Raw genomic sequence first — 25,820 nt, 5'->3', positions numbered from 1 at the left:
CCCTCAGAGAATGAAGTCCACAGTTCTTAGTACAAGTGCAAGATCTGAGGACAAGTGCAAGATCTCTTAGTGCAAGTACAAGTGTAGGCTCCACACTACCTTTCCAGGCCCATCTACAAAGCCATGTCAAGGTGCCGGGCACTTTTACATCTCTGATTATTTTCTCCCGATTTTGCCGCTTCTAGGAAGGTTCTTCTATCCAACCTGACGTACTCTTATTCACCCTCCAAGACCCAACACACTCATCACCTCCTCTGAGTAGCCATCTCCCAGCTGTCTACTTAGGCAGAAATAAATCGGTCCTTTTGGTTTTCCCATGGCACTTTGTTCTTCCACCGTCACCATCATTTTGTATCATTTATCCTCCTGAATCAAGCCCGAGATCAAGCAATCCAGGCGAGGGAAGCAAGAAAAGGCACCCAACAAGAAAGCAGTTGGAAAATAGCAAAAGCCAGGGTAACGCTAGGGCCCTGGACAGAGTAAGACAAGGGTATCAAATCAGAGGCTAAGGTAGAAACGAGAGACCACCTGCAGGTGATGCTGGAGCACAGAGCACGGTCCAGAACTGGTAAGTCTGGGTGGAGTGACAGCATCTGATTTACACTGATGGCAGCTGGTAGGAAATGCTTCTCGGAGCCCTCCCTGATCTCCCAGGAGCTCTGCACCCGTGGTGTTGGGGAACAGAATGAGGCCAGACACACTTGTCTCTCCTGAGATTTAAGAACACACTTTTCTAACTCATTTTGACGCCTTTCCCAACTATTCCAGATTTGATCACATCACCAAGACTCCAGGTAAAACCTCTTTCAAAATCCCCTATAGGGGGGCTTCCCTGGTGGTGCAGTGGTTGAGAGTCCGCCTGCCGATGTAGGGGACGCGGGTTCGTGCCCCGGTCTGGGAAGATCCCACATGCCGCGGAGTGGCTGGGCCCGTGAGCTACGGCCGCTGAGCCTGCGCGTCTGGAGCCTGTGCTCCGCAACGGGAGAGGCCACAACAGTGAGAGGCCCGCGTACCACAAAAAAAAAGAAGTAAAATCCCCTATAGGATGCTCCCCTCAGTGGTTTTATTGTCTTTTTGAAGCTGTAAATGCTCGTTAAGTCATGCGAGAAGTGTCCACCTAGATTGATCGCACCATAGCTGCTTAACCAACTGAGAAATTGTTTCTCGTGCCGCAATTCTCTCACTTACTTCACTGTAAAGAATGAAAAACCAATGGTTTATATATTAGGACAATGTGATTGTTATTTTCCCACTGAATATGTCTCTCTCTCTCTGACTTGTCCACCTTTTCCTACTGCTGGCCTATTGTCCTCTGCTATTCCTAATGGTAGAGTTATTGGCATTCCTAATTTGCATGCAGTATTTAAATTATACATTAAAAAAAGACACGGCTTTTTAAGATGTTTAAAAACCTGATTTCTAAAACAATGTGACTTCAGGCCAGGAACTTTTTTAAACTCTTGACTTTAAAAGAAGCATGTAAATAGGACATGGCAAGTTTTTTTTAAAAAATCTTTTTGGCCACACCCCACGGCACGTGGGATCTTAATTCCCCTGGCCAGGGATTGAACCAGCGCCACCGGCATGGGAAGCACAGAGGATCTTTACTGGATATAGTTCTTGCTAGGAATCAAGTGCACTGTTTAACATTAAGTGCTACCAAAGGGAAAGGAGCAAGCTTATCTGTTTGCAAGGTATCAACAGAGCCTTAACTTGCATTTACAAGGATGTATGCCATAATCATAGTGGACGTGCGTACGTACAGGACCCAGAGTACAAGTGGAATTTTCCTGGTGAGAGGCTGAGGCTGGGGTAATTTTCCTGACTAATGTGAAACAGAACTGTTCCTATAGATTGCAGTAATCGAAGCCCATTCGCAAAGAGGCAGGAGACTTGGGGGCCTGTTGCTGTCATCTAAGCTCATTTTAGCAAATAAGGGTTAACTCCCTATTTCCTGGGGAGGGGTCTCTCCAGAGGAGGACTGAAGCCCAGTAAAGGTGAGGCAGCGTTTGGTGGCCATGTCCACGGTATGGCCCACAGATGTCACGACCCTGGTGTTCATGAGTCCTCATACTGAAACCTTCCATGACTCACTCTTTTATTAACTTGCCACCTCTCGCTTCTTGTGACTTTTGTGATTTCTTTCTTTTCGCTTTCTTGCAGCGCACGGGCTTAGTTGCCCCGTGGCATGTGGGATCTTAGTTCCCCGACCAGGGATCGAACCCACGTCCCCTGCATTGGCAGGCGGATTCTTAACCACTGCACCACCAGGGAAGCCCCGCTTCTCGCGACTTCTAACCGTCTGTTCGTTTAGTAGCGGGACACTCTGACTTCACACCAAGGCATAGTAGAGAAAGGTGAGGGGAAGAGCCTCACGTGCCTCGTGAGGGTCTGGCCGGACCACACTGCTCAGCCTGCTTTCCTGAGTTCCTTTTAAAAAGGAGAAATTCCCCTGCAGCTCTTAGGCCCTCAGGTATCCGCCGACTGACACCTGCGTTTTACAAACAGGGAACCTCGCTATTGCCCAAAGTTACCAAGTTGGGGGATGCCTTTTCCCCAACCCTCAGAACTAGTTTATTTATAATGTCCCAACGCCAAACTAATGAAAGTAAAGTGAAACCTGAAGTGTCTGTCGGGCGAGGATGGAATCGCGGGTCAGCGCAGAGAGAAGAGCCGCCCTCTGCCCCACAGAGGCCTCTCTGGGCCTCACCCCCAAGCCTTTTTCAATTCTGCGTTGCAGATGGCAGTGTCCCAGGCCACCTCTCACTCCTCTGTTGTAGCCCTTCTCTCACTTAGCCGTCATTACTGATTTTCTCCGGAGACACCTGCCGAAGACGGTAAAGACGTAGGCTCTGGGTCACATGGCCAAGGCTCAAATCTCAGCTCCACCATCTATCTGCTGGCTGTGTGATCTTAAGTGACTTTCTTTTTCTCCTCTTCCATTTTTACACAGGTTCTATCTTATTTCCGCTTCTACGTGTCTCACAGGAGGACTAAATGAGACAAGTGAGTGCTTAGCACAGCGCCTGGCAAATAGTAAACGCTCAGCAACTCTCAGCTGTGACTATTATGATTGCTTGTCTCTTTCCGTGAGCAGGCAGCGAGTATGTCTTTTTTGTTTCTGTTCCCCAGCGCTTACTTAGCTCAGTGCCTAGCACTTATGGTGCGTTCTCAGTAAACATCTATTGGTTGGATGGATGAATGAAAGAGTGTATGAACTGGAGACAGACGGTTCAGTGTAAGCAGCGTCCTGTGTCCCATCTTGTTCTTTTTTCTTGCATTGGAAAGACACGTGTAACGCTGAGATCAGTGTAGGGAGAGGTTTCATAGCACGTGCTCCTTTGCATCCCTGTTAGGTGGACATCGTGCCCCTTGTCTACTGTGTCATGGTCTGAGACCTATCTTTTCACCATAGGCACCAACGTTTTTCCCCAGACAAAAACTACCTACACTTACGAGCAAGAAGGTAGACTAGGTAAGAGCGTTGGGTTTAGCTATCTCAACAAAAGCATAGTTCTACAGAATCTGTTTTCTCATGATGCAAATTGCTGCAGATAGAGCCACAAGCAAAAAGAAATAGCAGAGGGGCTTCCCTGGTGGCGCAGTGGTTAAGAATCCTCCTGCCAATGCAGGGAACATGGGTTCAAGCCCTGGTCCGGGAAGATCCCACATGCTGCGGAGCAACTAAGCCCATGTGCCACAACTACTGAGCCTGAGCTCTCATGTGGCTGCCTTGGTTCTAGAGCGGCCTCGGGGGGGTTCCCGACTGTGAACTCTCACAGGGACGTGAGGACATTCTGGTGTCCTCACACAGGGCACAGCACATCCCGGTCTGCTCCTCTAACTGCAGGCACTGAGACACCCAGTGCAGGACTGACCTTGGATGAGGTGGCCCAAATTCACTGTCAGAAAAGCATCCTGATGTGACTCTCTTGTCAGCAGTCATCTGTGTGATGACGAACTTCTCAGCTTTGGATTATGTAGCTGATAAAAGGAAGAGGCACAAGCCAATAGGCCAGAGTCAGCAATTTTGAGGTTCATGTCCCCTGGTCCATCCTTTATGGGGTTATGTTTCATCCTTTCTGGGTCTTTCCCAGTTTCCTCAGCAGAGTTTCTTCCCTGCTCTATTCACACCAGATTTCGTAGGCTGTATTATACCGACCTAATTTGTGTTCTCTCTCCTAGTAGGGCCATGGGCTCCTTAGGGACAGGGTTTCTTACTCAACTCCAACTCCATTATCTAGGACACTGCTTCGCCTCTAGTAGTTGCTGGGACCAAATGATGGCCAAATGTGTTTGGGAGGAAGGCGCCATGTGGACCAATCAGGAATACAGGTTAACATTCACGCTCGCCGAACAAAAGGCCACTTATAATCAGAGGCACTGTATGAACGCTCATCTAAACCAGAATACCTTTGAATGAAAAGGGGCACTATTAACAAGTACAGCAGGACACAGGCATAAATCAAGACTGTTCCGAGCAAACTGGGCTGTATGGCCACCCATCTTGTAATTTAGGTTTGGGAAGTTTCTCCTCTGGAAATCATGCTCAGTTAGAAAAGATACATTATTCTAAATACAAGTAAATGTACAACTTGAAACCGCTAAGAAGAAAGGTCCGCTGAACAAAATAAAACAACTACATTCTATCAAAGCATATTGGACAAGGTGGGGATTGTCAGCCCAGCAATGCCCATTCCCTTTTCGTCATCACTACAAGGTCATCACAGGACTCTACCCTATGGCTACAGTTGATGGTTCATCTGCCATCAATGGTCACCTGACCTCAGCTGGCCCATCAGAGTCCTTTCCCTGAGACCACCCTGGAACTAGGACTGAGACTGATGGCCTGTCTTTGGGTCCTGGACCAAAGCCTAGTGCTTATGGTAGCCCTGAGCCTACCACGGGGGGACCGAGGGTCTGCAGACAGCAGCAGGAGCAGACACGGGACCGCCGCCTTCCAGCCCGGCCCTAACATCCTGAGGGCCTGAAGCAAGACTAGAGACGGAAGCCCACATTTCATATGCCTAAATATTTGGAGGTTGTAAACCCATTGTCAAATAGAATATGTTATGTCCTCCTATCTTGGTACATTTCATAATAACAACAGAAAAGGAAAAATATGTGTAAGGGTACAGGTTTTATATGTTCCAAGGTTGGCAAAATACCAGACACCTGAGCCTTTTTTTAAGTTATAAGTTTTTTAAAACTTTTATTTATTTCTGGCTGCGTTGGGTCTTCGTTGATGTGCATGGGCTTTCCCTAGTTGTGGCGAGCGGGGGCTGCTCTTTGTTGCGGTGTGCGTGCTTCTTATTGTCGTGGCTTCTCTTGTTGCAGAGCACGGGATCTAGGCACGCGGGCTTCAGTAGCTGTGGCACATGGGCTTAGTTGCTCCACGGCATGTGGGATCTTCCCAGACCAGGGATTGAACCCGTGTCCCGTGCATTGGCAGGCAGATTCTTAATCACTGCACCACCAGGGAAGTCCCAGACAACTGAGTTTAATCATTATGACACATGCGTGGGTGTTCAAAAAATTTTAGGAGAAATGTAGCAGTGTGTAATCTCAATACTTTCTGGTTTCATCCTGTGCCACCAGAGTATTGGGAAGCTTGGGACTGCTCAGGCTGAACCAGTCTGTTTAGCTACCACACAAGTGCATCACCAATATTAGGGTATAGTTTAGTTGATCCAAAGGTGGAGAGGAAGGAGATATAGAAAGGGAGAGAAGAGGGATTAAGAACATGGGGATAGGTGAAGACTATTTTAATGAAGGTGTTCTTTATACTGAATGCATTGCAGAAGTCAAGACTTCATTAGTCAATAAAGGCACTTAAGATGCAAATGTTTATAGACCAAAGAGTTTTAAAATCACAAACAGACATATAATACCAATTATATAATGATAGATTTTTTAAAAAAAATTGGAGGCATAAAGTCTGGAATAAGCTTGAGATATTATATAGTTTTTCTCATTGGATTAATCCTAATAAGAAATTGCTTATTGAGAGGACCTGAAATGAAAGAATTCACAAACTAAGTATAGCCACTAGGAGATCGGAGTGGGATCAAGAGCAATTCAGGGATCACTGACACTGGAGGATGTGGCTGTTGACTTCACCTGGGAGGAGTGGGAGCTCCTGACCCCTGCTCAAAAGGACCTCTACTGAGACATGATGCTGGAGAATCACCTGTGTCAGTGGGGCATCAAGTTAGCAAAACTGGAACAAAGAGAACCACCACAGACCTTAGAAGATTAAGTTCATAGTCACCCCCTTCCAGAAATTGAGAAAGTGGATGACCATGTGCAGCTGTGCTGGCAAAACCAAAATATGCTGAAGAGGATGGAACAGTGTTATGAACAGAATGCATTTGGGAATATTATTTGTCAGAGCAAAAGTTATTTTCCTTTAAGACCAAATCATGATGTATTTGATTTACACAGGAAAACTTTGAAATCATATTCAGATGTAATCAACCAGAGTAGAAGCTGTGATTTAAAAGGAGCCTGCTGAGTTTAATGGAGACGGGAGATCCTTTCTCCATGCTAATCATGAGCAAACTTACACTGAAATTAAACATCAGCAAATACACAAAAGAGAGAATGCCACGAATGTACTGAATGTGGGAAAGCCTTCCTCAAGAAGTCTTGGCTCAACGAACATAAGAGAATTCATACAGGAAAAAAACCCCATAGATGTAGCGTGTGTGGGAAAACTTTCTCCAACAAGTTCAAGCTCATTGAACATCAGCGAACTCACAAAGGAGAGAAACCCTATGTGTGCAGTGAGTGCAGAAAAGCCTTCCTCAGGAAATTTCAGCTTACTGAACATCAGAAGACTCATATGGGAAATAAATCCCATGTATGCAGTATATGTGGGAAAGCATTCTACGAAAGTTCAAGCTAACTGAACACTGGAGAACTCGTACAGAAGTGAACCCCTATGAATGTACTGAATGTGGCAAAGCCTCCTGCAGGAAGGCAGAGCTCATTATACATCAGAGAAACAAAAAAGGAGAAAAGCCCCATGTTTGCAATGAGTGTGGGAAAGGTTTCTCCAGAAAATCACAGCTCATTTTGCATCAGAAAGTTCATACAGGAGAGAAATCTCATATACGTAGTGAATGTGGAAAAAGTTTCATACAGAAGGGCAGTCTTATTATACACTAACAAACTCACACTGGATAGAAACACTATGGATGCACTGAATGTGGTAAAGCCTTCAGCCAGAAGGCATGCCTCATAATGCATCAGCGATTTCATATAGGAAAGACTCCCGGTATATATGTACTGACTGTGGAAAATCTTGTTCACAGAAATCAGGACTCATTAAACATCAGAGAATTCACACAGGAGAGAACCTCTATGGATACAGTGACTGTGGGAAAGCCTTCACTACAAAGACAATGCTCATTGTCCATCAAAGAACTCACACAGGAGAGAGGTTCTATGGATGCAACAGGTGTGGGAAAGCTTTCTCCTACATGCCATGCGTGGTTAAACACAAGGGGACACACACGAGAGGAAGAAGTAGATTCAGTGAAGGTGGAATATCCTTCCATAAAGGGTCACAGCTTATTAGATACTAGTGAACTCCTGTAGGGGAAAAGCCCTGTTAATATGGTAACTGTGCAGATGCCTTCTGCGACCCCCTCACTCATCATTACACGTCAGTGGGCTCCTCACAGATAGGAATGTAGTCCTTATGGAACAGTCAGATGCCAGAAGTGCACCCTCAGGACATAACAAAGTTTGTGCAGGAGAGAAACCTCATGGATGTGCTGAATGTGGTTATGCCTGCAATGGCCAATTACATCTTATTTTACGGCACAAAAAACACATAGGGAAAACCTGGTACATTCTATGTGGAAAAGCCTTGAGCAGTAATGTATAGCTGATTGTAAGCTTACGTATAACCGGAAAGCCTATGAATGCAGAGGTTAGGAAAGCTGTGTTTTGGAAGATAGACCCTATCATCAGTGATCACCATACGTCATCAGTGAGCTTATACTGTGTAAAAATATGAGTGGGAATTCCTTTCCCTCAATAAGTGTCATTACATACTGGAGAGAAACTGCTGGAAAGCAGTGAAGGGGGCAGGGTTTGCAGTGGTACATTCTGCCTCATCCACTAGCTGATGAAATCATATACAAATAAAACACTGTGAACACACTAAAAAAAAAAAAGGAAAGGAAGTCAATTATTGCTGACACAAAACTAAAAGGGCAGGTCATGTATTGAATGACAACTAGATTTTGTAATGAAGTGAAAAAAAGAGAACAGGTATAAGAAAGCATGGACCCATACTGATAAGATTGTCCTTGATGGAGATTAAAAGGTCAAATGGTAAAGCTTTATTAAACAAACATAGTAACAGCTAGGGAAGAGTTAGGTTAGGGGTTTTGGGTTGACTTAGGTCAGTAGTGTGATTAACTGCCTCACAGAATCACTGCAGTCTTTGTTATATTTATATAAAATTTATGACATATTTACCATGCATATATACATATATAAATTCCTGGGCTTCAGGTAATGTTCTGTTTCTTCATCTAGATGCTGGTTATAAAGGTGTGTTGGGTTTGTGACAATTCATCGATGTGAACACATATGTGCATTTTTCGTATTATGTTGTACTTCAACAAAAAGATCTTTTAAAAGAAAAAGATAGCTCCTTTACACACTGTGCTGGCCAGACCATAGCTGGACTGTTATTTTTATAAATGTTTCATTTTAAGAAGTAAGAAGAGGAGGTATAAGTTTAAAGAGGAAGGGAGAAGAGCAATGTAAGGGGCTATTTAGCCTGAAGAGCGGAAGGCCCATGGTGGGGAGTGGTCAAGGCTTTGTGCAGTACAATCAGCGATGGTGCCCTTTATAGCCCTGTCAGCCCTCCCTGTGTAACTTGGGAAACTCACCTCTTCATGTCCCAGTTTCTTCCGTTACAAATTGCAAGAGCTCAACCAGATAATCTGAGAACCCTGTACATTCTAAACTGCTGGATGCATTGAAAGGCATGTACCTTAAAACGGGAAGGGTGTATTTCAATTTTTCTTTTTTTTGGCTGTGTTGGGTCTTCGTTGCTGCGCACAGGCTTTCTCTAGTTGCGGTGAGCAGAGGCTACTCTTCGTTGCGGTGCGCGGGCTTCTCATTCCGGTGGCTTCTCTTGTTGCGGAGCACGGACTCTAGGCATACGGGCTTCAGTAGTTGTGGCACACGGGCTCAGTAGTTGTAGCACACAGGCTTAGTTGCTCTGCGGCATGTGGGATCTTCCCGGACCAGAGATCGAACGTGTCCCCTGCACTGGCAGGCGGATTCTTAACAACTGCGCCACCAGGGAAGCCCTGAAAGTGTGTATTTTAATGGTTTGTTGGTTCTCCCCTTGTACTAGTCTTCTGTATTGCATGTATTTTTATGCATTACTTTAAACCTTTGTGAAATGGGATGGACAGTTAACATACACATATTTACCTGAAGCAGAAGATGCTATATTCACTTCAGGAGTGACTTTTACACACAATGGTAATTTAGGGCTTAATCTGCACGTAAAAATTGTTCTAGACCTACTAAGCTTACTAACTGAAAGATTCATTGATTCAGAATCTATTTTTGGTCAGAGATGTATTATTTTAAATTCTGATGCTAGCAAGTGACAATTGTTAGTGTTAGTTGAGACTATAAAAGCCTTAACAAATGTGTTCATTCGTAGGCAATCTCTAGAGTTGCATTAAATTACAAGCCAATCCATATGGTCCCCCAATGGATGACCTCTGGGAGATCCTCTAAAAACATGGTGGCATTTCTACCTGGTATATGATGGGAAGCAGTCAGTGCACTTTACAGCTTTTTTCCTTCCTGCCTCGCTCCCTCCGTCCCTCCCTTCCTTCATTCCTTCCTTCCTTCCTTTGTCCGCCCAGGTCAAATCCCAGGGGGGATTCAATCCTGGGCCTGCTGTGCTCAAGGCAGTTTTATTTTTCAATGAAACATGGTAATTTTCACATCTTATTTCCTTTTAATACTTTTTAAAAAATTGAAGTAGAGTTGATTTACAATGTTTCAGGTGTACAGCAAAGTGATTCAGCTACACACACACACATGTCCTTTTTCAGATTCTTTTTGATTATAGGTTATTATAAGATATTAAATATAGTTCCCTGTGCTATACAGTAGGTCCTTGTTGTTTATCTATTTTATATATAGTAGTATGTATCTGTTAGTCCAAAATTCCTAATTTGTCCCTCCCTCCACTTTCCCCTGTGGTAACCATAAATTTGTTTTCTATGTCTGATTCTGTTTTTGTTTTGTAAATAAGTTCACTTGTGTGATATTTTAGATTCCATATATGTGATCCTATGATATTTTTCTCTAAGTATTTTACTTACTATGATCATCTCTAGGTCCATCTGTGATGCTGCAAATGGCATTATTTCATTCTTTTTTTATGGCTGAGTAATATTCCATTGCATATATGTGCCACATCTTCTTTATCCATTCATCCGTTGATGGACATTTAGGTTGCTTCCATGTCTTGGCTATTGTAACTAGTGCTGCTGTGAACACTGGGGTGCATGTATCTTTTTGAATTAGAGTTTCTGTCTTTTCCAGATATACGCCCAGGAGTGGGATTGATGTATCATATTGCAACTCGATTTTTCTTTATCTGATTGACTTAGTAAGCGGACATATATTCAGGGGTTAAGGCCAAGGGTACCGGAGCCCATCCCCACTGCCCCACGCCCCCCAAGTAAGTGCTTGCTTACTCAGTGGCAGGCACTCGGGCAAAATTCAAGAGCTGTGACGGGCAAGGCACTCCCCCACCCGAGCCATCGGAGTAGAGGTAACACTGGTGCTTACTTAGAAATATGCCAGTCACAGTAAGTGCTCAAGATGTGTTAGCTCCAAAGGGCCCTCCCCCCGGGGAAGATGGCAGCCAGCCCCATGGAGAAGTCCCCAGCCCAGCACAGGCCCCGAGAGCAGAGGAGCGACAGCCGATGGCGGAGCCTCCAGCGTGGGTGGATGGTTCAGCTCTGTCCTGCTCGCGCAGCACGGTGTCCAGTGGCCGCCGAGGGGAAGGGGAGGTGAAGAGGCCACACGTGCACCCGTGGGCCAGCGATGGCCGGACACAATGGCCGCACAGACGCAGCCGCTGCCAGTGAGCAGGGCGCGTACGCTGCACCCCGTGGGGCCCATTGGAACTGAGCACAGCAGGCAGCTGAGCCGCCCCACTCCGGGTCAGACCGTCCTGTCCTGTTTGACCGGGAGCTCCAAAAAGGCAGCTCTTTTTTTTTCAAATATTTATTTATTTTGGCTGTGCTGAGTCTTAGTTGTGGCACACGGGATCTTTAAGTTGCAGCATGTGGGATCTCTGGTTGCGGTATGCGGACGTCTTAGCTGCGGCATGCATGTGGGATCTAGTTCCCCGACCAGGGATCGAACCCAGGCCCCTGCATTGGGAGCTCGGAGTCTTACCCACTGGACCACCAAGGAAGTCCCCCAATAAGGCAGCTTGAAACTGGAAATGTCCGAATCACCGTGATTCGGTGATTGGGTTACATTTTCCAGTACTGGTAGGAACTGGAGCTTGTGAACTGAGTTGTATTCAATTATAGAGAAATATCAGTTTCATATATGTCTGCATACCCAACTTTCGTGGACTACCAGTTACAATTCTGGTAAAGTTGAGGCTTGCAAATTATAGAACTAAAGTGATTTTATATTTGTGGGAACGTAGTTTGAAGAACAGGACTACCATAATTCTAATCGCAGCTGTATTATTCAAGAAGATACTTGGTTCTATGTGGTTTCATAAAGCGGAGGAAGAAAAACTCCCAAGGCAGCGAGGCAGGTTTTCATATCCTAGCTTGATGCTTCTCACGTATGGTTCCTGAACCGCCTGTGTGTGAATCTCCTCGGGGAGGACGCACACCCCAGGCCTATCCCCAGATCCCCGAGCCAGTAATCAGTGGAGATTTTTCAAGCTGCTGGTGGTGATTTCCTTTCTCTTTCCTCTCTCCCATTCACCTCCCTGCGCTGCAACTAAACTCTGTGATTTGTCCTCCAAACCCCTCAAAACCTGTACTCTTGCTTAAAACCACAGGGACTCCCAAGCATGGAGGGGCGGTCTGTTTTCAGGGTAGCAGCACCGTCCAGCACAACCTTCTGTGATGATGGAAGTGTTCCCGTCTCTGTCCCGTCCAGTAGGGCAGCCACCAGTCACCGGCGGCTCCTGGGCACTTGGAATGGGGCAAGTGTGACTGAGGAACAAGTGTGTACTTTCATCTCATTTACCTGCTTTAAATTTAAATGGCTTGGGCATGACAGTGATGATGGCTGGACGAGAGCATAACTGGGACACTCTGGAGTCGACTGGACGGGCCAGGGCAGCCTCGGGGAGGCCCCTGGCGCTCTGGCCGGAGCTGCTGGGTGGGAGGGGGTCACTTAGGGAACAGGGAAGAGTCGGGGAAGGAAGTGACGTTGGGGTGAGGAGTCACCGGCTCCAAGACAGACATCTTGAGAACGTTCATGAACATACAGCCAACTCCTGCTGGTCTGGGACACACGGGTTTCTTCAGGTGACTCTGCTGATCTCTGCTCTGATTCGTACAAATCTTGCCTGAAAGGCAAGCACTGGAGAGCTGGAGCTGAGCTTCCTGTCCCTCACACTTTCCTCATCAGAAATAATGTTCCACGCAAAATTCCTAGTTTGCTAACGAGGCTTACCTATAGGATCTTTTAGTCTTTTGAAAGTTTGAACATGTTCATAGGAGCCTTTTTACAAATAGAGCTGAGATCCTTGGAAAAGTCTATAACAACGTGTTCATAATACAGTTAACTACCACCGGAGGACACCATTTGGGATTATTCCCAGGACAAAGCTCCTTCTAGTCGAATTCAGAACTCTCTAGGCTGTGCCATCCCGTATAATAGCAGCTATATGACTTTAAACTCTTTAAAATAAAGTAAACGCTCAGCTCCGCGGCCCTACTCACCCCACTTCAAGCACTCATTAGTCACGTGCGGCTGGCGGCTGCCATACTGAACCAGGCAGACTACAGAACACCCGCATCGTGGCGGGCAGTCCCACTGGACGGTGCTCAGTTAACTGAGGCCCCCGTGGAAGGAGAAGCCTCACAGAGCCGATGGAAAGAAAAGAAAGTGGCTGGAGCGTGGAGGCGAGGGGAAGAGCAGAGAGAGGCCACGTCGCGCGTGGGCCGGGCCGCTACTGTAGAAGACTGACTTTTATCTCCGGGCGCTGAGATGCTTTGCGGGGATTAATCAGAGCAGCAGCAGGAAGTCGAGACTGCAGAAGGGGTCAGGAGAGATTACAGGCTCGGGGGAGATAGCGATGGAACTGAGGGCAAGCGGAGCGACAGGGGGTGGTATTTTGTAGGAGGGAGAGAAGCACTGGCTTGTGAACGGACTGCGTCCTGGGTGACATTTCTGGACCAATGCACAGCCCCCTCTAAGACACACTTCAAATCATCTAGGGGGTAAAGGGGTCCTAAGACAGACAACTAGTAGGCAAATGAGTTACGCAAAGAATTTCTAATGGTAATAGCTGCAGCATAAGAGAACCAAAATGCAGGTACACGATTAGACCAACCTGCCGAACCCTGGGAACCCAGCCTCGCACACTCAGATCTGACCTGGGGCAGAAAAGCCTCTCAAACCTGGCGTTTCCAGTCCTCATCGCAGAGCTGGGGGTAGGCTCGGGGTATCCCAGGCCGAGCAGGAGAGCCCTGATTTCCGTGCCACGAAATCGAAAGCATCAGCGTATCTGATGAGCTAAAAACCAAACACAGACAGAAGACACACAGCAGCCTTGTTTCTTCAGAATGATCAAAAGTTTTCTATATGAAATTTTAAGGATAAAGGTGAACCTGATTCTGATTTTAAAGACTGACGTTTAAAAAAAGCTTTAAACAGAGGATAGCCTGTATGATGCAACTCTGAATTTTAGGTGAAATTGTTCAGTGTAACAGAAGATGTGAGGAGAGCACTTGAAACATTATGATATAAAAATGCATTCCAGGGCTTCCCTGGTGGCGCAGTGGTTGAGCATCCGCCCGCCGATGCAGGGGACGCGGGTTCGTGCCCCGGTCCGGGAGGATCCCACGTGCCACGGAGCAGCTGGGCCCGTGAGCCGTGGCCGCGGAGCCTGCGCGTCCGGAGCCTGTGCTCCGCAATGGGAGAGGCCACAGCGGTGAGAGGCCCGCGTGCCGCAAAAAAAAAGCATTCCAAATCTTCATGACCTTCTCGAGACAAGAACCCTCAAAGATGGGAATGGGAGCCCAGTACCCTCTCGGCCACCAAACAGACCTGCTCTGTTCAGACCAGAGTCAGGTTGGCTCAAGTATTTGGGGACATGGAGTAGAAGGTGAAAGGTTTCCCCAGAACATCTTGGGATCACAGAATTTGGCATTTCAGTAGGTCTAATGACAGGATATTTACAATACTCGCATGAGGAGAAACTGGGCCATTTCAATAAAAGCTGAAACGTAGTCATTTGGAGTTGGTAAACTAAGTTTCAAGGAAAAATTACATACCAATTCTGGGCTTTCGACACACTGTCGTATATTTTAGAAAAGTCAGCTAATTTATTTGGATCATTTCCCCAACTGAAAAATGGGTGTCTCACAATTAAAAATCTTGAAGAGTTGGTGACGGTAAAGAAAAGTCCTTGATAAAGTTGAAAGATTTTGCTTTTGAGATAATAAGCAAAAAAGAGGGAAAAGTTTAAAAACTCATTCATTTCTCCTTTGTTTACTCTCTGCAATCCCTATCTCACTTTGCAATGCTGTAGGCTATATCTGGATGCAGCTCCTCTGTGGCTTCAGCAGTCTTTAGGTAGCCCAGTTTGGTCAAACAGCATGAAGTTGAGAGTGCAGAGAAATGTAACAGATAGATGGAGATTTTGCACGGAACAGTGTTAAGTACTCTGAATCTTGAGAAGAACCTGCGAATGGATCCTTGGTGCCTCGAGACCGTGGTGAGGCAGGCTAGGCCCTGGGGGTCAGAGAGGCCTGGCTGGATCCTAGCACCTTGGCTTTTCATAGCTGGGGGGGACCCGGGAGAGTCATCAACCTGCCAGAGCCGCAACTCCCTCACCTGTCATATGAAAATGAAGACCCAGGGGATGGCTGGCCTGTGGGTGTAAAATCTGTTTCTCAAGTGAGGCGTGCCTGACAATTTCTATCGCCATCCAGATGAGAGGAGAACACGAGCCAATCTCGGTGGCTGTTCTGAAGCACACGTCAGGACCCAGAACAGCATCTGTCCAAAGGGCAAGTCCTATCTGGCCAAATGGCCACGTTCTGCTGAGACCACGGACGACTCTGCCAGTGCCCAGCGTCAAGCCCCTGCCAACGAGCATGGACGCCTGCGGACACTGCTGTGTCCCTCTCGTGCAAGCCTGCGAGACGAAAACTCAATAACGGAAAGAAGCAGTGACTAGTTTAACTCTTTAACAAAAATCAAAGAAAAATGAAAATGATTTGGAAATGGCAACAGTTTAATGGAACCCAGGTACTGTCACCTACCCTGTCTGAAAAAGGAAATCAGTAATTTTCGGACTGTTCTTATAACCTGACAGTGAAACTGGTTCACACGATGAAAATGTACATAATCCAGTGTCAAAAACTGGTGATTTACAGAAATCACCCCCATTTATTTTTTTCCAGCAAAGAGGAGAAAAACAAACATGTTTCCACAATTCAGTGTTTGAATCACTGGCAAAAACTGTCTGCCTCATTCACGGTCCCCGGCCACGAGCCCTGGGAGCACTCTGATGGCCACGAATCTCCCGTGGTTCAAACCAAACGGAGGGTCCACGCGTGAGGGTGATGTGAGTTGAAAACAAGATGCCTTCTCACAATGTGCCTGAAGAGAAGGTCTCTGAAGAATATCCAGATCTTTAAAGGAATGAAAACACTCCTGTTTTGCTGTTGGTTTTGTTCCTTTTAATGACTGATTTTTGGTTTTTGGAGGAAAGAGTTGTATGACTTTGTAAGTGGAAACCAAGAGGCCGCTGGCTAATACGTACGCCTCCCCTCCCACAGAGCTTTTCTGTCGCCCCCAAACCCTCTTCCATGATTTTTGTCGTGGTTCGGAAAGGTAAGGAAAAGGATTTCAAGTATTCAATTCCTATCAAAAATTGGTATCAAAAGTAATAAAGGACCTAATTTCTTTATAATTCCATGTTTTAAAAAATAACTTAAGAAGCAAGAGGTCCGGCCCTTTACTTGTATAAATACCACAGCGTAACTAGAGTTTCTTAAGACAACGTGGGGAGGAGTCCGTGTTGAGCGCCTCAATCATCGATCTTAACGTTGGGAACGTCTCGGACACGGACGGAAGAGTCTTATAAGAAGGTGAGATACTGAAAAAGAAAAACACAAAGCAAGGGCGTGGAAATCAACACAGCTGTACAAAAAAAGGCAAAGCTTACGGTCTATTAATTCCTATCACGATATTCACTTTCCAGTACTCCCTACGCACGACGTCAGACAATGTTACAAAGCAGGGGGCACTGTGAACAGAGCAGGTCCTGCTGCAGCGATGGTCTGGGCTACGGGCAGCCTCCCACCATGAGCTGCTGGGAAACTGAGCAAGTCTTCGGAAAGAAAAATCAATCCCTGATTTGCACAGTGAGTGTTAATGCACACACATCCCGTTGGGGCACATGCTGGACATGGAACCGGAACACACAGGTTTCGGGTCCAGCCTTGATGCTTATCAGCTTTAGGGGTTCCTCTCAGCCCCGCTTCCCATATCTGCAGCCAGAGGGAGAGGGTTCCTGACTCCCAGAGCTAGCAGGAGCGTGGGATGGGTGTCAAGGTACGCTGTGAGAGGGCAACTGCACAACATAGGGTAGTGTTGCCATCTTTTCCTTCAAGAGCTGTTGAAAGATCAACACTGTAAAATGATGTAGGAAACAGAGGCGAGGGCTTTGACCTTATGGTCATGTTACCAAAACATGTGTAAACTAGTAAACGTGAAACAAGAATATACTGCAACAAGGTGTAGCTGTTAGGAGTTTCCATTACAGAGCTCATGGAATCCTTGCAAACTGGACAAAAGTGTCCTACAGACACAAATTTCTGTCTTAAACAGAGCACAAATTATCCAGCAACTTTTAGAGAGGTTGCTGTGTTCAGTAGGTAATAAAAGGCGGAACTGGAAGTGGTTATGATATAAAAAGCATGGAGAAGGAGCAGGAATAAATAAGGTTAAACAGTGAGATTTGCATCTTAACTAACTATGAAAGCATCTATGAGTTTAATTTCATCGCAAATTTACACGTTGCCCATGGTGCTTCTGAAAACAAGGGCCAGGAAAGATCAGAGTCTGCTAGGCTCTCCCGCCGTAATCCTCAGGGGTAATTTCTGGCTAGCATTTCCTGACTCACGTGTATTCCGCACCTAAATAACAATAAAGTACCACCTTCCCCAAACCTAGAGTGCAGGAAAAATGCAGCTGAAAGGCAGGCAGTACCACCCAGACTCAGTCTGAATCGGGTGCAGCTCAGTGTTCAAAGTCACTCCCAAATACTGACCCTGAGAGTCTGGGACAAAGGGCGGATTAGGCAAGAGATATGGATATCTGACTATATAAATAAGACATGTGTAACCCTTTCTTCACAAACCGGTTTCCTTACTTTATTCATTATTCACGTTTACCCACATACTCACCTGTTAAGGGGTCTTACGCAACAGCAAAAACATTTTAACCTTGAAAAGTGGATTAAATTCATTGTATAATCATAACTCATAAAAATGAGTACAATTCCAGTTGCATGACGCTCCAAAAGTAACGGGGAGCCCCTTCTTTCCCTTTTCAGTTGTAACATCCTTTTGTTTGACCCCTAATAAGCAGTTACCTTTTCAAGTTCATCCAGCTTTTAGCTATTTTGCTAAAGGCCTCTGAACCAGGGGCGGTCATAGCTTCAAAGTCAACCAACTGAAAAAGAAAGAAATTTAAGAATGTGATCAAACATGGAGGGGAAGCTCCCTTTGGGATCCGTTGCATTCGTGTGTCTCAACACAAAACTCCACAGATGGGGATTTAAATGTTTCCCTTCCAGCTCCAGCTCCGACATACCTTCCCTTTGGGAATTTTTCCTGCTACTTCTTTTCCACTCGCCATCAGGGCTCCCACAATCACTGAGTAAGCGATCACACTAGGTAAAGAACAATTACCAGTCAGTGCCAGGCCACGGACAGTTACCACATTAGAGCTCACCACGGATTTCCCATCCTAAGAGATGACATTTTATTTCTCTTAAGAATTCTCTGGACATTAAACATAAGAATATTTTCATTTGCTTTAAAAATGTTTACTAATTTACTAACAAAACTATTTACTGATTTACTAATTTAAGGGTAAACGCGTAAGAATAATATTTTTCTGAGAACAAAAAGTTTCTTTTAATTAGGAGTTTTCTCCTCACTTGGCTTTTCTCTTCTTGTGAAAGAGTGAATTAGAAAATGTGCCTGCTTATATTTTTAACACCTTCATGAGGCTTGGCTTTAAAACGCAATATATACGATATACTTTGTAAATGCAAACGTATTAATATTATTGTTTAAACATTACACACTTTGGCCCCGAAGAAGAAACAAGCAGAATGCGTTTTCAGAACGCACTAACAGACTGGCCCGGAGCCTGCTGCGTTACGGGGACATCCCGGCAAGTCCGGACTCACTCTGGATCCTGACGTCTTTGTGGCACCAGCTCTGTGCCCCGTGCCAGGCAGCCCAGGACGAAGACAGCTAAGACAGACGTCTTGCCCCGGCGAGCGGACACCCGAGGGTGAGCCCGCCCCGGGGTCGCCTGCCAGGGAAGCCGTCACGGAGGCCGCGGCCACGTGCGCTGCATCTTCGAGGGCCACGGGCGGGGCCCCCGAGGCAGAGGAGGGGGAAGCGGGCCGGCAGCAGGGACAGGGAGGTGTGGGCACAGGCAGGGGCGCGGGGAGGCAGAGAGCAGGGCGGCACAGCTGCCGCAAGGGCGGTGGACGGAAGGCTGCACGTGGAGCCCGCCTGCTCGCCACCCATCGTGGGCACATCTAATGACGACTGTCCTGAAGGCACAAGCTTCATGTTCCCGTTTTGTTTCAGTGCCGTCGTTACCGTATGTAAGTTCTGTGTAAGGGCACGCACCCGTCTACACTGCAGTGATCACAAGCCTAGTTTCCATCCATCGCCACACAGGGGACCCGCTTCGCCCATTTGGCCCACCCGCCCCCAACGCTTCTGTCATATTATAACAAAATTTACTACCACATTTTGGAGAGTTTTACTTTCTAAAGTAGTACTTAAAGATCAAGACATTTAAGTGTATTACTTTAGCCAAAACATCTTAAAGTCAAACAGGTGCTAACGGTGGCATACGCCATTCGCATGATTTACTGTACACGGTACCAGATAAAAGGGAAGAAAAAGAAAGCTCTACAGACACATCCTTGTTTGAATGACCCCTGAAAGATGCCTGATGAATTCAGTAAGTAGCAAGAATTCATTCATAATAACAAAAATACTTTACAATGGTTGGTGACCCAAAAGTATTAAACGTTAGGGCTAAAGGTCAATTAATGGCCACAACTTGGGGCGAGGGGAGAAGAGGGCAGGGTACAGTCTGGGCAAATATCAGGAATTAAAGCACAGGGCACACACGTGTGCATGTAGTGAGACTTCGAGCTCCAGCCTATAAACGCCAAGCACCTTCTTTTAGAACTACCTTCCAAGACTCTTGGTGATGCAGTAGATTAAGGACATCATGTTTGGGTGGACTTTGAAAAAAACCAAGGGGTCTTCCCGCCATTGCTGGGGTACCTGTACCCAGAGGCACACAGGAGATGTAAGCAAAAGGAGTGCGTTCTTCACTCCAAAAACTGTCAGATTAGAGGATATCACTCACCTGGATCCTCGAGAGAGCGGCATTAAATTATAAAAGTAATAAACTAAGGATAAGATTAAGTTGCCAACAGCATCGGTCTCCTAGGAAAAAAAGACATGTACTTATGAACTTAAATAACAGATTACAAACTCATTTCTTATTAGGTGACGAGACACATCAGAAGCATTTACATTAGGAAGAGGATTATTTCATTCTTCTCCTACAAGAACCTACTTTTCACATCCTTGAATATTTTATACTCTTTCCAATGATTTTTTTTCTCACGAGAGGGTATACATTCAGTTCGGTTTAGAGCAGTATGTCCCCAGCTGCCTTTAAAACTGCAACCTTTTCTGATAAAGCTAGACATCGGTTTCAGTCTATAATGTTACTTGAAATGTCAACATATACACTGAGATTAAAATAAAACAAAGCACTTATTCATACTGAATACACTTTCTCAGACTACAGGCCTCTCTACTCCAGGATTCTGATTAGTGCCTTACCCCCGCCCACTGAGATTTAGGTGATCAGTATACTTAATTTATGTGTATAAACTGATTAAAATCCTGAGAAACAAAGTAACTTCCCAAGGGCCAAGGGCATCCATTCCAGAATGTGGATGGAGTGGCCGCTAAACTCTCCACACAGTGACAGCCACAGCGACGGAGGTGACATCGCAGTTCCTGCTCCCAAGGAGCCCCCCCCTTGAGTCGGGGAAGCAACGGAGGGAAGAGGTCACAGTCCAGGAGAGCGTCACTAAATGCAGCACAGGTCATGTCCATATGCACCGACCTGTTCTCTTAAATCCTGACAAAGCCCAAATTTCTGATACTATGACACAGTCACTACATGCATGTATCATTCCCCCTCCCCAGTTTCTGTAGTTACTAAATACGGGAATTGTCTCTACAAGAATATTAAAAGAAATATTTACCGGTCAATCAAAGCTGATTTCAAGAATAAACTGTGTAATCCCAAGGAAAGGGTAAAGGCTTTAAGAAGTTTACAAAAGAATCAGAAGCGCAGATAAAATAAACAAAAACCTACCCCAAATTCTGATGAGAGAATCAGTACTTTTCCTTTTGCTGTTAGATCTTTATAAAGTGCATCTATTTCGGCGTGATATAATTGTGTTCTTTCTTCTGTGGTCTGAGTTTCCACGGAAAATAGTATATTGCCTACCCTAAAAACACAAGAAGGTGTGTCGAAGGCACGTATTATACGGTTCAAAGAGCTAAGCACGGAAGGGTGGGGAGGACGGCGTGGCGATGGGGGCACAGGACGCAAGGAAGACTGTCTCTGCCTCTCTGAGCAGTAGGCACTGCTTACATGAGCTTATGCTAACACAGGAGGAGGAAACTACACAGAGTAGAATGTATTTCAATGCCCAGGAAACATTTTATCGGACAGCCACGCTATTACAATAGAAGAGCAGGGGCCGGGGCTGTGTCCTGAAAGCGAGGTCAGGGCCTCCACTGTTTCCTTTTCTTTAAGCTTCTGCTGCATGTGTAGCTCCATGTGAGGCTCTGTGGAGGATATAAATTCTATGCAACAGGTGTTTACTGGATAACGCCGGTACCCAAACACTGAAAATACTCCTCAGACCCTCTAAAGGACAACACAGCAGAGCTGCCGCCTTGATGGAGGGACGGAGGGGGAAACGAGGCCACAGATTATGATGAGACCATGCGCAGAGCCCTAACAGTTCATCAGAGGTTCCAAGGAGAAAGAGCTGATCTGCTCTGGAAGACATGTTAGAAAACAGGAAATGCTTGTGGAAGAAGGGGCCTGAACGTGGGTCTTGAAGAGGAGGGTGGCGATGCCGGAGGCCCAGTGCCAGGAGGTGGGAGGTGACCTCGGGGAACAATCAGTCCAGCTGAATTAGCGGGCCAGGCGCTGGCAGGAAAGTGCTTCGGGGAAGGCAGGAAGCGTTGTTTGAGGCCATTATTACAAAAGGCCTGAATGTGCGGCAGGGGCGCCGACTTTGGTGTCAACGGGCAACGGCAGGGTATGGACTGGGGAGGGAGTTCGGGAGCCACGGGGGCGCCCCGTGGACCTGGCCTTAGGACCTGAGGAAGCACTGGTCAGCCACAGGAGACCGGAGATGGAGGCATGGGTCATGAGTCTAGGTAGGGGTCAGAGGCCCCGGGCAAGACTGCCAACAAACGGGGTGAGACAGACAGCTGAGCAAAGATGCTGTGTTTCAGGGAAGGACTTACGGACTCTTCCTCGGCAGTTCCATTTCTGCCTGGGAATTCAATCATGGATGGGTGAAGAGGTAGGAGAAAAAATTTCACATCGATAGAAAACCCTGGAACTCCTTCTGGGGGGAGGATGAGCCTTATTGGGAAAGTACTCTGATAAGTGGCTTGGGTTAGAGATGGAGACCTCAACGACGTGGGAGAGTCATAGAACCTGGAAGTTGCTAAACGGGTGTTTCCTCACGAAGGCCCGTGTGAGTTCGGACAAGGAAGCCAGAGCCCAGGAGGGGCTGAGAGGACATGGCTCCCACCGCTGAGCTGCCGGAAGTCCCTGAGGCAGAAGTGGTGGAGCCTCGTAGGGAAGCAACTGAGGAGTGCGTGTTTCGGGGACGGCAGTGAATGGAGAGGGTCAAGGTCATTCCACCCAGAACTCAAGGGGTATGGAGCCTCCTAGATGAAGTCTGGATTTCAGATGTAAATAAAATGATCATCAATAAAAACGGTCACTGCGGCGCTACTACTGATAAGGTGAAAAAATGGGAAACACCCTAAATGATCAATGACAAAAAAAAATTAGTAGGAGCAACTCTACAATATCCCTAAAATGGAATACTATGCAATTTTTAAAAATGCTTCGAAGAATAGGATATGCGGAAATGTTCGTAGTAAGGGTAGAAAAGAAACAGGTTATAAAACAATATGTACAGTATAATCTCAGTTTTTAAAGGAAATAATGATTTAAAATTTTTAATCTTTTCTAATCTGTATTCTAAAGTTTCAATAAGACTGCATTTATACTCTCATAGTACATTAAAACCTATATTTAAAAATCCAATAATAGCCTTCAACCTGCCAATCTCTCATCTTTTTTCCATTCAATTATTAAAAGTCTTCCCCATGACAAACTTCAAGAACCCGGAAGAATGCTTTCCACAAACCACATCAGACATTATACTTAATATCTAGATTAGCACAGTCAGAATATCTATCTGCTGCTGTAATAATCTAAATGTCACGTTAAAAAAAAAAAAAAAAAAAAAGCTGGTTCTTGTTACACACTGGACCTTGATAATCTTTGTTTCAGGAGACAGCCAAAGCCCAGGAGGTCCGATCTCCCGTGGCAGCACCAAGCGTCTGCATGCCTTCTGACACCAGCCCCCGTCTGCACACCCACACGTGGGAAGCACACATACTTGTCTCCTGTAATAGTGATCGTGAAGCCATCATATTCCTTCCCTTGGTCTTTGAGGCTGGGAACTTTTGTGTTCACAGTGAACCCATCCTTCGTTTTAGTATTAAACTGCTTTCGGGGAAAAAGAAAATTCACGTTACTGGTGAGACTCACTGTAAAATCCCACAACCACTCTGCAGCGCTGACTCTGACTTTCATGGTTTTTTTTTTTTTTTTTTTTTTTTTTTTTTTTTTTTTTTTTTTTGTGGTATGCGGGCCTCTCACTGCTGTGGCCTCTCCCGTTGCGGAGCACAGGCTCCGGACGCGCAGGCCTAGCGGCCATGGCTCACGGGCTTAGTTGCTCCGCGGCATGTGGGATCTTCCCGGACCAGGGCACGAACCCGTGACCCCTGCATCGGCAGGCGGATTCTCAACCACTGCGCCACCAGGGAAGCCCGACTTTCATGTTTTTAAGAAGGGTCACAGTGTGCCAGACACCATGTATTCTCTGTCCTGGCCCCATGCCCCAACCCAGACTCTCAGCCCAAGCCACGCTTCCCGTGACCCCGGCCAAAGGGCAGCAGAGAACCTCAGAGCAAAAGGCACACAGCCTCCCTGCAATGGCAAGGCCCCTGCTCACTGCTAAGAGCTCCCTTTGGGCCTTTTCTCTCGTTCATCTTAAGTGGCAGCCACTTTGATACTTTGCACAATAGTTGTACTCGACATCCTATAATTCAAAAGAGCACCTTGTGTTTATGCTAGTGCTTCTTCAAAGTAGACTCTCATCTGTCTGAAAATACTCAGAATTTTGTCAACTGAGAATTTTATACACACACATGCACACACCCCAACTCTGCAGACCACAGAGTGACAAAGCAGAGTATTCTAAAGGAATTACACAGAGATCAGAGTGGCCCTTAAGGGTGATGAGTATGAACACAGCTTTCTGTTGAAAACACTTTTGACAAAGTGAAGTGCCAATATATTGCTCCAGAAAAATCCTCCCCAATTCAGTTATTTAGTGTAGGCAAAATTTTCCTAGGATTGACAGACTTGAATGAGAGATCAATGGTAAAATTAAAGGAGGTCGTGCTTCGCATAAGGTATTGGAGGGAAAGTCTGTCCAAAAACAGCCACAGCCAGCAGGCATTCACCATGGTCCAGAGAAGGACATAGATGAATGCACGTCAGCAGGAGAGCCAGCAGCAGGGGCCGAGACGGGAGGTGTCCTGCATGAGGACAAGGACTTGTAGAGGCAGAAGGCGCTAACACTTAGTATGTGCCAATGCTCTTTCATGCTCACAGCATATGCCCATGAGACAGGACACGATCGCCATCTTATAGGTGAGGAAACCATGTCGGTGAGATGAAGCGAGGTGAGGTCTGGCCCGAGCTGGCACGAGGCAGTGGCAGGGTGGAAACACGCACCCAGGCCCTCTCGACGTCCAGTCCCCTAATTTACTAACCAGCTGCCCTGAGGGGAGCTGAGGTACATCTGAACTTGGCTTTTCAGCAAAAGTACATGTGCTGAAAAAGTACACGTACTTTTTTTTTTTTTTAATCCAAGTGGCAGAAACTTTATTATTATCACAAATTTCTAGCATTGTAATCAGAGAGCACTGTCTATTATTTGTATTTAAAATTTTTTTACATTATTGTATTAGTTTTTAATTGAAGTATAGTTGATTTACAATATTATATTAGTTTCAGGTGTATGGCATAGTGATTCAGTATTTTTACAGATTATACTCCATTAAGTTATTACAAGATAGTGGCTATAATTTCCTGTACTGTATAATATATCCTTGTTGCTTATCTATTTTATACATAGTAGTTTGTATCTCTTAATCTCATACCCCTGTCTTGCCCCTCTTCCTTCCCCTCCCCACAGTGGTAGCCACTGGTAGTTTGGTTTCTATATCCATGAGTCTGTTTCTGTTGCTATATAGATTCATTTGTTTTATTTTTTTTTAGAATCCACATATCACACACACTTTTCAGCAAAAGTACTTATATCTCAGTGGAGGCCGTCATGGCGTCATATTCACCAAGCACTTTAAACACAAAGGCGTATTTTGATATACTTCTACGCGTGCCTTTAGAAAGGCCAGTGTGCCCACAGCCTGGCTGGAGGTGTGGTGAGCAAAACCACAGTGGGATGGCCACTCCCAGATGTGGCCAGACAGGCAGTGACTTTGCACTGGGAGCCAGGCACTGGGCAGGCGACGCCCGGCCCCTTAGCTGCTCTCCAGGCAACTGCAGCCTTTTGTCCATTGCGCTTTTCTTTTTAGACAAAGATATACATATATTAAAATACCCCTAAGCTGATTTTGTATTCTGCCTAATATAGTAAATTTAAATGCCTAAAATACCCACAGGGCAGCTAAAGACTAAAACCTGAGTCAGGCTCTAGTTTTCTTTCTGTCTGGTGCATCCAGCGGCCCTCGGTGCAGCCCTTCTGCCCCTTCGGGGGCGTTTGGGGAATTTATGGGAGAATGTGGTAGCTGTCGGGTGCAGGGGAAGGTCACACAGGCGCGACTCCCACTGGACTTTCACGC

General features: G+C 46.0%; 1 protein-coding gene and 1 pseudogene across 8 annotated transcripts in view; one reads left to right on the top strand and one right to left on the bottom strand.

Moving 5' to 3' along the window:
* The first annotated feature begins 1,727 nt into the window (after positions 1-1,727).
* On the top strand, positions 1,728-15,448 carry LOC131750357 (zinc finger protein 649-like; annotated as a pseudogene).
* Positions 15,449-15,484: 36 nt separating this feature from the next.
* The window catches only part of TTC13 (tetratricopeptide repeat domain 13), a 70,076-nt gene continuing 59,740 nt past the window's right edge, over positions 15,485-25,820 (bottom strand). For 4 of the 8 annotated variants that reach the window (XM_059053302.2, XM_059053298.2, XM_067025733.1 and 1 more), the window contains 6 exons: positions 23,285-23,394; positions 20,938-21,073; positions 19,909-19,988; positions 18,094-18,172; positions 17,873-17,952; positions 15,485-16,372 (listed from right to left, as the gene is read on the bottom strand). In XM_059053302.2, coding sequence (XP_058909285.1) covers positions 16,258-16,372; positions 17,873-17,952; positions 18,094-18,172; positions 19,909-19,988; positions 20,938-21,073; positions 23,285-23,394 — 600 coding nt within the window. In that variant the 3' untranslated portion in view covers positions 15,485-16,257. The remainder of the gene's footprint in view (positions 16,373-17,872; positions 17,953-18,093; positions 18,173-19,908; positions 19,989-20,937; positions 21,074-23,284; positions 23,395-25,820) is intronic. The other 4 variants (XM_059053303.2, XM_059053299.2, XM_059053301.2 and 1 more) reach the window with 1 other exon arrangement.

Source organism: Kogia breviceps, chromosome 2 (genome assembly GCF_026419965.1).
Source record: "Kogia breviceps isolate mKogBre1 chromosome 2, mKogBre1 haplotype 1, whole genome shotgun sequence".
NCBI lineage: Eukaryota > Metazoa > Chordata > Mammalia > Artiodactyla > Physeteridae > Kogia > Kogia breviceps.
This window is presented reverse-complemented; position numbering and strand designations above follow the sequence as displayed.